We start from the raw sequence: 14262 nt of genomic DNA, 5'->3' as shown, positions 1-14262 counted from the left end.
TTACCTTTTATTTCAGGCTGACATTAGGAGCTCTTGATGTTGCTAATGCCTGCTTCCTTTCTACTTGTTGCTTTTTTGGCTTTTTTCCTTATGATACAAGTACACTGTAGTCATTACTATCTTAAGCCAACTTTGGATCCGTTTGCTTCTCCAGGCATCTTGCTTTCAAACACAGTGTTAACATGGCTTTCCTTTTTTTAAAGACTCTTGAATCAGTCAGTGGTGTTCTAATCTTTTTTTCTTTCAGTTATCTGGAAATTTATAATGAACGTGTGAGAGATCTTCTCAGACGAAAGTCATCAAAAACTAATAATTTACGAATACGAGAACATCCAAAAGAAGGGCCGTATGTTGAGGGTAAAGACACTTTCAGTGTTTTTCACTGGCTATTTTATTTCCTTTATGTATTTTAAAATGTCATGTCTAATTGCACAGGGCATTTTTATCTTTTAAAATATAAAAGATGTTGGATATAGTGCTTTCCTTTGATATAAAAGCATTAAAGGAGAATAGCCTCTCAGTTGGTATGCCCGCTCGCTTTCCCAATTTGAAGATTATTATACATATACAGTTTTTATCTGTAAATTTATAACACATCTTTAAATAATGTGAAGACATGCAATTGGTTTTAAGAATTTATTGACTATAATTTATGAATCTTTAATGTTTAGATGGAAAGAACCTATTAGGATCTAATTGTCTTAATCCATCCTCTGCCAAGGAAGGCTCCTGTCTCTTGAGGGATTATGCTTATGTTATTGGACTAAATACTTTAGTAAGATTGCATATTTTTTTCTTAATTTACTGTAAATGTGTAAGTTCTCCGTTGTTCACGAGGCCTCATTCCTTTCCGTAAGTGATAAACAAGTATGACAATAAACACTAATTGCAGCAATAGTTTGCAATAGTGAGGGTAATTTGAATCTTTTTGCAAAGAAAATCAAGTGCATGTATGAGCATGCTCTAACAGTCTGCTTTTCTTTAGATTTGTCTAAACATCTAGTGCAAAATTATACTGATGTAGAGGAACTTATGGATGCAGGAAATATAAATAGAACGACGGCTGCAACTGGAATGAATGATGTCAGTAGCAGGTCGCATGCCATTTTCACGATCAACTTCACTCAGGTAACAAAACAAAACAAACTGCCCTGTCTTAATATGTGTTTAGGTTCAATAATTCGTATGATAATTAAATAATAAGGTTGTCAAATAAGCAAGTATGGGTAGATAATGACTATGTTGTTGTCTTGTGATAGGGAAAGTTAAAAGACTGAAAATACTGTTTTGAGAACTATGAATATGTTTATCAGTGATTATAATCTTGAAAACTTACAGTGTAATGTGATTACTTAAAATGATATTTAATAGATTTTGAGGAGATAATTATCGGAAGTTCAGGCTGTATAACAATGACCAGCGCTGGCGTGTTTCACAATGCTGCTGTGACAGGAGGAGTGGGTGAGGACCAAGTTGTGAGAGGCTTCAGCAGAGCTGAACATGGGCTACCTTTTATGCTCTGATGTTATCCAAGGCTTACGAAAAAACCTGTCTCCATGGCCCAAATTGTAGAGTGTAGAAATGTTTTCTGAGTGTTTTCTTGCTGAGTCTTCATCTGTTACTATTGGAAACCTATTTATATTCCTTGATTTACTAATGGAATAACGGAGAGATTGAACACATTTTCTAAGAGCATAGTGATCGTCTTGTTTATATGTAGAAACTCCTTTTCTAATGATTCCTGCTCTTCATCGTTGTTTTTGGGGGACTTTTTAGGCAGTCCACAGATAGCCTGCTAGATGAAGAGAAGGTTGCATGGAGATGGTTCACTCTCCTGACAGAACTTTGCATGTCTTCTCGCAAAAACACACGCACACAAAATCCCGTGCACCAGCTGTTCACTAATGATGAATTGCTCATTGCAAAGCTTTCAGAAGAGGATGAGAGGCAGGCAGCAAAAGGTTTTGTTCTACTGGTGTACTGTAAAAGTAGAAGGAAGTTTGAAACAGGGCAATCTGAGTTGATTTATACAAATTAAGATAAAAATTGGAGGGAAGCCTCAGTTGAAATCGTAGAATAAAATTGCCATTGCTACTTGAACTTGGAGGCAGGGGGAGAAATTGAGGGTAGGTGTGTCTGTGTATAACTTGTTGAAAGCTTAATAAAATGAATGCAGCACATGTTCACTGCGCATCATGTAACTACCAATTCACAGCTGTCAGTGCATGTGTGTAAGTGGCTAGAAAGTTGCAAATATTACAATTTAAAGCAGTAACTACTTGCGTGGGAGTTAGACAGCAATTCATGATCAAATGCCTTTCTGTGGCACCTCTAATACACCTGTCTTCTGAAGCTCTGCTATTGTGAACAAGTTAAATTCAATCATGACATGAAAAAGGCCACTAAGTTGGATTCGGTAAAATTTCAGATTTTTGTCGCTTAACATACTCTTCTTTCTATTGTGTTTTTTCTGTAGGCTAAATTTGATTCTGAAATGCCTTGTGAAACTGTTAGCAAGATTCATTTGGTAGATCTTGCTGGAAGTGAGAGAGCAGATGCCACCGGTGCCACAGGGGTTAGATTAAAGGAAGGAGGGAATATTAACAAATCTCTAGTTACTCTGGGAAATGTGATTTCTGCCTTAGGTGAGTGTCTGGGTTTCGTGTTTGTCTGTTTTGGGTTTTTTTAGTCATTAAATACCTTTCTGTTTACTTACTTACACTTCTGTTCATTTTTACTCACACATGTATACCGTTTTTGAAAATTAATGACAATACATAATTGCTTTTTTTTTTTTCCCCTGCCTCCATATCACAGCTGATTTATCTCAGGATGCAACAAATCCTCTTTCAAAGAAGAAACAAGTATTTGTGCCTTACAGGGACTCTGTGTTGACTTGGCTGTTAAAAGATAGCCTAGGAGGAAACTCTAAAACTATAATGATTGCCAGTAAGTGTTTTTAAATTACTTTTTTGCATCCTGAACAGTTCGTGCTTAATAGGAGTGGCTGTAAATATTTAGATTCCAGATGCTTTGTTAAGGAAGAACGTTGTTTATGCATATTAATGATTTCTTTCTGAGTTTTCTAGTAAGACTGCCTTTACCTACACTCTTCCAGCGGTAGAACTATATAGGGTCTCATTGTGTATATGGGGACAGTCTGTTTGTTTAGCAATGTCATGAACAATAGCAGGTATGCCTTCCAAATTTGAGAGCTTCATTTTCATCTGCAAATTATCTGTTTGGGTGCACATATCGCTGGCTGAGTATTTGGTCACAAATGTGACAAGGCATCCAGATTGTGTATGTACAGTCATTAGGCATTTATTTGTATAAGTAAAAGTCATCCAAATGTATGTGCCTAATTGCTTGCATTTGCTCTGACATCTACCTCACTGCTGTGTTTCTCTGACACATGCACGGTGTAATGATTAGCTCATCTGACCAGTTAAACTTCAAGTAATAGTTCCTGTTTATTCTTGAGGTTTGTCTGTATTCCAGACAGCTCTGCTACTCATGGTAAACGCTCAAACCTGGGCCTAGATCAAGTCTTGTACTTCTCTCCCCTTATGCCTCCTCAGCTTGCAGACTTTGATCCCCAGTAAAAAAAAAAAAAAAATTCCAGCTTTGTGCATCTAGTCAATGCTGATGTGTGAATAAGTGTGCTTTTCCAAAACTGTTGTTTTTTGTTGCATTAGTAGCAGAAGCAGCCTGATCTCTTTTTGACATTCAGTAGATAAGACTGTCATTTTTACTTAACCTACTTCTTGAATCCACACAACGTTTTAACTTGTTGTCTAAATTTAATTATTTATGATCAGTCATCTTGCAAACTTTTCTTACTGTTTCCTTTTTACCCATAGGAAGCTCTGTAAGGATTGCTTCATTTAAAAATCTATCTATGGCATATGTATTGCAGGCTTTTCAACAAATTGGAATGGGAATTCCATTCCAAAAAAAACCCCAAGTGAAAACAGGAGGATGTTTAAGAGGAGGAGAGGATTTTGAATGTTGGAGATGTAAGGTGTGAAGACAAAAGCAGCTCTGAAACTTCTCTCACTCTTTCCTGCTCAAATGAAATGCCGTCTAACTGATGCAGTCCTCTCTTGGGACTGGTGGGGGAGCAGAATAGAGGGAATAAAATGCATTGGATCAAATTCTGGTTGTTAGGTTGCTTTGTTGCAGTCAAATTCTCTGGATAGCAGTTCCTTTGTTGCATGATTTTGTGGATGTTTTTGGAGTCCATGCCACTTTCTTTCCTCAGGCTGATCATAGCAGTACTAAAAGAAGTTCTTGGACCAGACTCTGCTTTGTTTTTCTGGATGTTTAAGTAGCACTGTGCTGGCTTCTTTCTTTCTTGATGCTTTCTTTCAGTTACATGGTTGAGTAACTTGGGTTGTGGAGGGTTTTTTTTGTTTGTTTGTTTGGGTTTTTATTGACAGAGGGATTGGGAAGAGAATTTTTAGAAACACAGGTTGCTTCAGTGCCTATACTGATGATTACAGTGCTGAGCTGCTTTTTCAGCTACTTCCTGATCTATTAATGATGCTTCTGCTAGGCAGAGCCCTGATGGTTGATACGGCTGATCTTTTCTCCAACAGTAACTATACCGGTAATGCGACTGAATTGCCTAACAGAGCCTGACAAGCTGCCTGGATACATTTGACCTGCCTTTTCTGTAACTAAACACAAAAAAAGCAGGAAGATCATCTCAAACTGTAGGAAAGGCTCTTACAAAAATACATCCAATTCTGATTTGTCATATTTCTATAACATTGTAACATCCTTCCAGAAAGAGCATAATTGACTAGTGGAGAGGAGATGGTAGACAAAGTAGGGAAGTGATAGTGTGAGCTAGGGGAAGTATAGTCTGTTGCCAAGTGCATCTCCCCTAATTCAGGGAGTCTCTACCACAAAAAGAATATTTATTACTGTTGAGGTAGAACAGTATATTTTTGTTACTTGATTATTTTTTCAGGTGTTTTCATTGTCTGATTCTCTGGGTTTCTTGTTCAGTTTGATTATTAAGATTTCCGGTCCCTCATCATTTCTGCATGGTGCTCTCTTCTGTGTTTTTGCTCATCTATTTGGATGTAGTAATTACCTTTTTAATTGAGAACATCTTGTATATTGTTAGGAAAATTAAGTGAAGGATAGCATTAGTACTTTCGTTTAAGCACCATTGTTTTTCCTGGTTAAGTTGCCTGTAAAAATACTGGTTTCTCTTCATGCATCAGATAGGTAACAGTTCTGCATGCTGCCAGATGCCTGCAGCTCAGCAGAACAGCTAGGTTTGTAAATTATAGAAGCTCTTCCCTTGTTTTCATTTTCATGTCTGCTTTTTGTTTGAATGCTGTTTAATTTCCCTTCAAAACTTGGACTGAACCTACTGTGTTTCTACCTGAAATGACTTTTCCATTCAATGATGACATTGATACTTAGAAAATACTCACCATTTTTCCTACTGTTCTTGTAAAAATTTTGCAAGAAAGCCATAAAGTATTCATATAGGATGTTTATGCTTACCGGAGAAATGTAAATGTTAAATAGATTGACAGCAAGATTTCTTTACAACGCTTGATTGTTGGACCTGATTATTCTAACACACTATTCTAATACGGCGTTTACTTAAACAAAGTTACAGTGACGTGAAAGCAGTGGAGCTAGGTGAAGAGTTGGAAGAAATTGTAGCCATACTGGTTAATCATATATTTCTGTCTCTTCATCCACATTGTTTATCTGACTTTTAAAATATAAACTAACTTTACTAAATGAAACATATGGTGCTGGATAAACTGTTTCTGATTTCATCTCCTTAGCTATTTCACCTGCTGATGTCAATTACGGAGAAACTTTAAGTACACTTCGCTATGCAAATAGAGCCAAAAACATCATCAACAAGCCTACTATTAATGAGGATCCTAACGTCAAACTGATCCGTGAGCTGAGAGCTGAAATAGCCCGATTAAAAGCCCTGCTTGCTCAAGGGAATCAGGTTAGCTTTACTTGAAATTTATGTGTAATTTTGCTTGAGTTATAACGTCTATTTCTAGAATGCAACGAGATAATTATCTTCCATTATATTGATTTGAGTAAACAAGCTCTATGAGGCTATGAATGAATATTATTTTCCTGATTGAATCAGTTTCCATATGGCCAATAGATTACCTTTTTTAACATAAGGAGGGAAAAATTGTCATCCCAAAGCTTTTAGCTTTCTCTTAATATAATCAGAACTTGATTGCAGTGTGCTGTGGAACAGGTAGCCACCACAGCATAAGGAGACTGAGTAACATATTCCCTGGGTCTAGCCTGATGGACCAAAGAGGTAATTTATATAATATCCTAAAAGAAGTAGAAGGTATAAAGTGTTTAAGATGTGCAAATATAAAAATGTAGGAGTATGGATGGGTTTGAACAATACGTTTTATTTGTGTTTGGCTGCACGGTACATTAGAAAGTATGTAACATGATAAATATGTAAAAGTATTTTCAGTGGTGGTGTAAGAAAACATGTGTAATGCTATACTTCCCTTTCGCATGATTCTTGTTCTTCTATCAGTATTAGCCACTATAAACATTTGCTGCACAAGCTCAGTTAGGCTTAATTTTGCCTCTGTTTCTAGGATGGTGAAACCAACCTAACAATAAGGAATATGCAATTGGCTCAGGCCAATTGTCTCTTCTAAATAATGTCACTCAGGACTGCTAGATTTCATACTTGAGCAAATATGATTTGGAAGTATCTGAAATGATACTTCAGATTTATTTCTAGAAATATGTAATTTTATTTTAGATGGGCTGTGCAATGTGAAATGTCAGTTCAGCACAGACTTTTTAAAATAGAAGGCTAGTACTTCAGCTAGATTTCATGCTATAAAACATTTGCTGAAAAGGGGGATGGGACCACAGTTGGAAGCAGTAATAGGTATTGTATTTGATTGGAGAGCTCTGCTTTGTTACAAAGAATTAGAGAACTCTTTATGGGGTTGAATTACTCTATTATACTTCTGTTTCTCCCGTATTCTTTAGGAGGGGAAAATTAATTTATTTTCAAAATATGGCTTGATTTAGAGTTAGCAAAAGATGTAACTTGGACCCCGTTGAAGATCTAATGCTTTTACCTAGTTCCAAGCTGTAAAACAGTGGATATCACAAAATAAATCTGGTTCAGTGGTAGGATGTGATAGATGGCTGTGTGGGAGACAATAGAGAACTTGCTTAAGTTAATTGGATTTGTGATGGTTGGTGAAACAGCAGGTGGTGTTATGTATGCACAGTAGAATATAAATCTCTGTATAATTTCTTTTGTGGTTTTCTTTTATATTCCCAGAATACTGTATTGCAAATGCTTCTGTAGATCACTGAAGATATTGGTTATCAAAATATAGTGCTGGATTCAGTGTAGAAGGTCACATAACAATGAGTATTGCTTGTGTGTACGTGTGTTGTATAGTAGTTTTCCTTTTCTGAGGCCAGTTATCTTAATATATATTTATTAAAGATAAGCAATATGCATATGTATTATAGCAAAATGGTTAACTATTGATGCGTAATAAATTTTCACGTTTAAAAGAAATATAAAGATAGATGTATCAGGAATTACCTGTTATAAACTTGTGGTCTGCATGCGTGTGACCATGCGTACACATAGTGAATGAAAATAGTACTCTCAAACCAATGATTTGTTTTTGAAATATTTGCTTTGACAAGATCTTGTTTAGTCTGTTTACAGTATTTCAAGGTAAAATGATGTATGTTGGAGTTTAAAATACTTCATCCTAAATAATCAAAGTTGAACAATTACATTTCTTCCATTTGATTCTGCCAGAAATTGTTACTTTTTTCTTCCTTTTTTTAAATTTGACAATGTTTGCTTTTTACAATTTTAGATTGCACTTTTGGATTCTCCAACAGCTTTAAGTATGGAAGAAAAGCTTCAGCAGAATGAAGCAAGGGTGAGTTATAATTTCATAAAACAGTTTTTAAACAAAAAAAAAAAAAAGGAAAAGGGGGGGTTTGGATGCAAAAGTGTTGGAAATTTTGAGGATTTTTTTGGTACACAACTAAATTTTCTCCCACCAAACAGCATTGTCTTGGTGCTTTTTTTTTTTTTTAAAAAAAAAACCCAAACAAAACACCAACTATGTATGAACTTGTAATTTTGTTACCCTACTGATGTAACATAACATTATAACTAAGAACAAAGTATATCTTTGATATTTATGTAACAGTTCTATTTAATGAAAATATTTGTTCCCAGGCCAGCTTGGCTTACTAAAAAAGTATGTTTGAAAAATAGAGAGGGAAAAGCCACTAAATCAGAGTAATTCAGTAAACAGTAGTCATGTAACAAAACATTCAGTGTGTAGAAAATACAGTAAAAGATTTATGGGAAAAATGGTCAACTCTCTTATGTTTTCAAGTAACCAATAACTTGTGGGGCAGGTTTTCAGAAAATATCGGTCTTTAAATCTGGTATGTACAAATATGTTCAGTGCCTAATTAGCTGTCTTTTTTGGGGAGGGTCTAAGATCTAGGTGTACTTAATAGTGTGCCTCACACCAAGTTGTTTTAATAATGCAGCCCAGTGTAGAGGTTGGGAAAAATTCCCAGACAGTTTAGATATACTCATAGGGTCCAAAAGAATATAGATATAATGGTACTCTCAATTCTCTAGTTCTCAATCTTTCATTCTTTAGTCTATCATTCTATGTTAATTCTTTTCTACATACTTGCCTGTTTTTAAAGCTTCTGCAAACTGTTTTAAAAAACCACTATTACTCAGACTTTGGAAGAGGAGAGTATTTGGAATCATTCAGCTACATGGCAGCGAGTATTTAGTTCTGAATATTGTCAACAAGATGCCAATCAAGTGTAGATAAGATGCTTTTAAAAAATAAGGGCTTCTTAGCTGGTTTAAACTGCAAGGTTTACATTGGTGCTGCTTAGACATTTACAGTTAGGAGAACAAATGCATTGCTTTGAGTATCCTGTTTTGACTTAAGTAATTGATATGGTATTTGTCTGCGCTTTTCAGGATTCCCGTTGGTAATACCAATTTTAAAGACACGTTGAAATACTTTTCAGTGAAATGATACTTTAAAAATAAACTTCATGACAAAAACGGACAGAATATGTGTATTGGTATGAACCATAGCTGCGAAGTAGACTCCAGGCTTTTCTGTAAGCCAAATTTCTGCTAGGAATGCATTTTCCAGCTCTGTAGTATATGCAGTAATCCTTACTGTGTTGTATTCAATACTAAAGTAGGACCTGCATAAACATAGTATGAGCCTTCAGTTGCAAATTTTTTTTTTTCATATTCATACTAGGTTTTAAAAATTCTTTTAGCTGAATCAGAGATGAATGATAATATTGTTAGTATGTGTAGCATGCTTTTATTTTTATGCACAAACATAAAGCTTTCATCTAAGAGTAGCTATGTAATAAAAACTGCTGACTGTATGCTAATTAAAGTATGTTATTCATGCTTTGACAGTAATCACCACTTGTCCTGCTCAGAAGTGTTGGCCCCTCCTGTGTGGGGAGTATATCGAGCACATTTTATTATCTTTTGTCAGCCTCATTAGAAGGTTATGTGATTACTATTCATGATAATTACAATGGACATAATTACTCAAAATTCTTAGTAGATATTGCAGTGGTTATAGCTTTTTTTTATAATTGAATGAGTGCAATAATTAATTTGTTTATACAGATCCAAAGACCTTGTCACCATATTTAAATTATCTGACAAATATATGGTAGCTTTCTTTAATGAGTTGACTTGTCCTTATATAAGAACAATGTTTAAATGATTTCGGAGGAATAGAAATTGTTCTGGTATGGTGAACAGACTTATGATGGACCTCCTTCACGTTTTTCTTTAATCTTTTAAATTATTTTTTGGTTTATTTTTCTGATTAGCAGCACTAGGACTGATATGATGCATTGAAAGATGTATTTACTTTTCTCTGTTGAAATCTTGAGACACAGGTACAGATGAGACAAGCTTCTTTAGTTCCCATTGATTAATTTGCAGTTGATCTGCAAAGATGGCTAGGATAGTAGGCTGCAGGTAGCAAATGTGGAGATGTTTGGAGGAACTGCATTGACAACTTTTTTTTTTTCCTACGGTGGCTTTGTATGTAAAGTAATAAAGGGACATAGCTGTTTTTTTGGGGTGGGCTTTTTTTTCAGCTTTCTGCAGTTGAAGTGAAATCAAATAATAAAAGATTGTGTGTGTTTTTAAAGCTCTATGTATTTAATTCCTGCACAGAAAACTGGTGATTTTAAAAAATGAAAGTGTCTATTCTATTTAATGTGATTACGGTTCCAAGTCAGCCAGAGCCTTGAGGTAGAGTTGCCTGAAGCACCCTCTGTGCGCTGCTTTCTAGAAAGTCTGAAAGGCTCTGGGTACGGAAGCTATGAAAGTTAACTTATGAGATGGACAACTGGATGAGTAGGAAAAGCAGGAGAAAACCTAAGCCATGTTCATACCCCACGTTCTCCCTGTCTGTAATGCCTTTGCAAGAAGCTTCTCACTTCTGTGCTGATTTCAGCCAAGCATGTGATTTCTAAGTTGCAGCACATTTTGCTCTGATTCTCTCCTGAAGGCTGCCTGTCTGCTTCTTCGTCTGCATGCTATCCTCTGGAATTTCTGGAGGATATTTTAGCCTGAACATGCCTATCTGCATTGTAGGAAAGGAGCTGTCATCTTGTTACATTATGGGATCAATCTGTGGCAGTAGACTTTGTAGGACTGATGAAGCACTTTGTGGAACTATTCCATTTCCTTGAAAATGCCTGCCATTATTTGAAGTGGCTGTCCCTGTCCTGTGTTTCATTTTATACTATAAATAAGAATTTTGTGTTTTTCCTTTTCGAGAGAGAGAAATTGTAGATATGGCCACTTATTGCAGGAGCAACAGTGCTCTTCTAAATGTTTAAGTATTAAACGTCACAAAGAATTGCACCAATATCTAGTACTTCTCTGAGAATGCATTATCAAGGACTTTAGAAGAGATGTGATTTTTTTCCAATATTTGTTTTCTTTTCTAGGTACAAGAACTGACCAAAGAGTGGACAAACAAGTGGAATGAAACGCAAGATATTCTGAAAGTAAGGAAAATAAATAAATTTTCAACTTGGCATTTGAACTAGCCTTAGAGTTTTTCCTTCCAAAAAAGTTCCTGTTCTAAGTCACCTTCTTTGGCTTTTTTTAATAACACAAAATTTTCTCAGTCTTGTTTTGGCTTATTTCAAAGAATTAGTTTTTGAGAGGTTTTAAGAGTAAATATTCAGGCACAGTGGAATTTTTGAATCAGATTTTAAATAATTATGAGTAAAAATGAGCACAACTCTTTCTTCACTATAGTGACCTCAGTGCAGAATAGCTTATCTCTTACAAATCTTTAAAATACTGAATGCTTTTATTGAGTTGCAAATAAAGAAAACCTGGGGCAAGCACATCCCTCATCCCCTTGGTGTTTGTGTTGTATCAAGACCTGTGAATAATCACCTTTTCTGTTACGTCGGGTATCTCAGTGAATGCAGTGCATGACGGACACAGATTTTTACATTGGCCTTCAGATTCATATTTTGGTCAGAAATGGCTTGTAAACTTGAAAAACAATTTCCAATGGGATTTCTGCAGTTGAATCTCCTCCAGTAGGTCTTCATCAAACAGATGCATCTGACCTGAGCATGCTCTGGAGTCCCAAGCATAGGGATTTTTGCAACTGGTTCACATAAGCTGGCCTGCATTGCGCTCTTTGTATGACTTCAGACTACTTCTGAAGCAGTTAAATCCACACAGTGCTCTCTTGTGTTTTGTAGATTTAGTACAGATCCAAGAGGGCAACTTGGTGGTTTCCATACTGTGGTTTTTTGCGTGATGTAGACTGAGACTTTTGTGTTCTCTGCGTATATCTTTGCTTTCCTGCTGTCCAGTTGTACTGGTAAGATTTTATGTTGGCATTTGGCTCGTGATTAAGCTGATAGTCTGAGGTGATATTTTAATGGCTACTTTATGATTCTGTACATGCATACAAGCACACCTGTGAGTGTGCACACACACACAGAGCAATAATTACCACAATTTCTCTTCTATAACGTAGACTAACGTTTTTTTGCCAAATGCTTTAACTGTTCTGTTAAATAAAAACTTTGAAAACAAAGCTTAAGCTTTCATGACTTGCTGTATATGCTGAACATAAACTTGTTTGGAGTGCAGTTCAAGCAAGCATTTAGAAGTAATTTTTTAATTCTCCTTATTACTTATCTGAAACTTGATTTTTCATAGCTGATTTTTTGCTGTGTATCACTTTTTGATTACTTTTTTTTTTTTTTGTAAGTTCACCACTGTGTCTTTTATCTGAGTTCCAAGTAAGTTGAATGGCTCCATGCTTAAAAAGAAAAATAAAGCACAAATAGCATAGAGAACAGAGCAGGGTTGGTAACTACCTAGCAGATGGCGTGACAGAATGGACTGTTTAATGGCTGTCCAGATACTGAACTGGGAATTACCATTTGCATATTCCTCAGAGATGTTTTGGGTCCAATTTTACATTATTTCTGTGTTATTTTGTTATTTTGAAGCATCAATACATACACAGAACTTTATTAATCCTCTCTTTACTCATGTCTGGATTGGGGAGTTCATTGTCACATGGAGAATTTGTGGATTTTGTTCAATTGTGAAAGTGAACATGATGTAGCATATGGGAAGCTTTTAAAGCTTTATGTTGGAAATGCACTGATTCTTGCACAGAAATTACAGAATTGTAGGTGTTAACTGAACAATTCATACAAACAAGGGAAAGCTGCATTTGTTAAGTAGCTGAATATAAAGGACTTGAACACAGAAGCTGTAATTCTACTTTTCTGGTACTGAGCTTTTCTTTAATTCATACAGCTTCTGTATTTTGCACTTTTATACACTGATATTTGAGTACATGAACGTAGCTTATATTTCACTTTTGGGTTAAATGCAGTTGATTAAAATTTTCTTGGCCCTGAAAAACTGAAAATCTGCAAAAGATTTCTTGGTTGTAGTGTTTTATTTTATACCGTTTTACTGAAGCTATCCATATTTTTATTCACTTCTTGTTTAACGATTACTGAAATCACTGCCAGCATATGAGTGGAAAAGGGCTTTTGGAACTTTGCCAGCCTGAGTCACTGGAAAGCAGATTTTAAACTCTAGAGAGCAGCGGTGTTGCTTGTAATGGACTCCCTGTAATTTCACTGGCTTTTTTGTTTCGTTATTGATGTACCCCCTCTTGCACACAGAGACATTGTTCGTTTGTAAAACTAGGATGTCCTGGCACCCTTTGAGAAATGAGACTGTCTTCGTATGTCCACCTCACTGCAGTCACAACTGCACCTTTTTCCATGCCATAATCCAGTAATTTTCAGGACATTCTTCTCATTAAGGTACTTAGAACTTCACGTTTGTAGTTATGTTTAAAACCTGCTTTCCCTTGCCTCCCCCTGGGCTTGCAATCCTGAGACAGTTGCTGCCTTTCAGTTCCTGCCCTGTAGTGGGCTTGGAGAATTGTAAACCTTTTACTTTTCAGTCCCTAACACCTTTTGCTCCAAATCTTTTAGGCAGTTGATTTTGAAAATTGATGTAAACAGCTACCTATTACCTATTCATATATGCCTGCCAGATGCAAATGCACTTGCTAGTAGCTGAATAGGATTTCCTACTCTATGTAGTTAATGCTTTTTCATACTAAGTTCTAAATATCAGAGTTCATGGGGTTTTGAATTGTTCTCACAGGCTGATGGGAAAATCTGATAATGTTTAAATCCAAAATAATTGAAGGGATTTTGCATAAGCCTTGTAAAATACAGGAAGTCAGATTCATAGGACATGCTGGTGTCTTCACTAGATCAACAGATACTGCTGGAAAAAGTTACCTGGCTTTTACCGAATACAGTGCTGTTGTCAGGCCTGACAAAGAAGTGATGCATACGTTTTGCAGGGAAGATGTTCCTCAAAGTTTTTCACCCTTGCCAGTTATTTTGAACCTTGTCTTAAATTAGACCAGCAGCATCTAAATGCTACCTTGAAAATAGTTCATAGAGAATGGAAAATCCTATCCAGCTAGAAAATACTGAGGAAGAGAGAATACTTTGTGAAGGCAAGTTTTTGATAAAAAGTATTTGGCAGCTTAAAATTCAATTATTTCAGTCGGCACAGTGCCGTGTGTGCAGCTGACATGTACATCCCAGTATTCTTCCTTATTTCTG

General features: G+C 35.9%; 1 protein-coding gene across 1 annotated transcript in view; it reads left to right on the top strand.

The window, feature by feature from the left end:
• Positions 1 to 14262, top strand: part of KIF16B (kinesin family member 16B) — a 142266-nt gene that overhangs the window by 25605 nt on the left and 102399 nt on the right. Inside the window, exons 6-12 of the mRNA XM_075707073.1 lie at positions 248 to 357; positions 986 to 1128; positions 2477 to 2645; positions 2818 to 2949; positions 5820 to 5995; positions 7893 to 7958; positions 11065 to 11124. Coding sequence (XP_075563188.1) covers positions 248 to 357; positions 986 to 1128; positions 2477 to 2645; positions 2818 to 2949; positions 5820 to 5995; positions 7893 to 7958; positions 11065 to 11124 — 856 coding nt within the window. The remainder of the gene's footprint in view (positions 1 to 247; positions 358 to 985; positions 1129 to 2476; positions 2646 to 2817; positions 2950 to 5819; positions 5996 to 7892; positions 7959 to 11064; positions 11125 to 14262) is intronic.

This window comes from Pelecanus crispus, chromosome 3, assembly GCF_030463565.1.
Source record: "Pelecanus crispus isolate bPelCri1 chromosome 3, bPelCri1.pri, whole genome shotgun sequence".
Classification (NCBI taxonomy): Eukaryota; Metazoa; Chordata; class Aves; order Pelecaniformes; family Pelecanidae; genus Pelecanus; species Pelecanus crispus.
The sequence above is the reverse complement of the archived record's forward strand: the minus strand, read 5'-3'. Positions and strand labels throughout refer to the sequence as shown.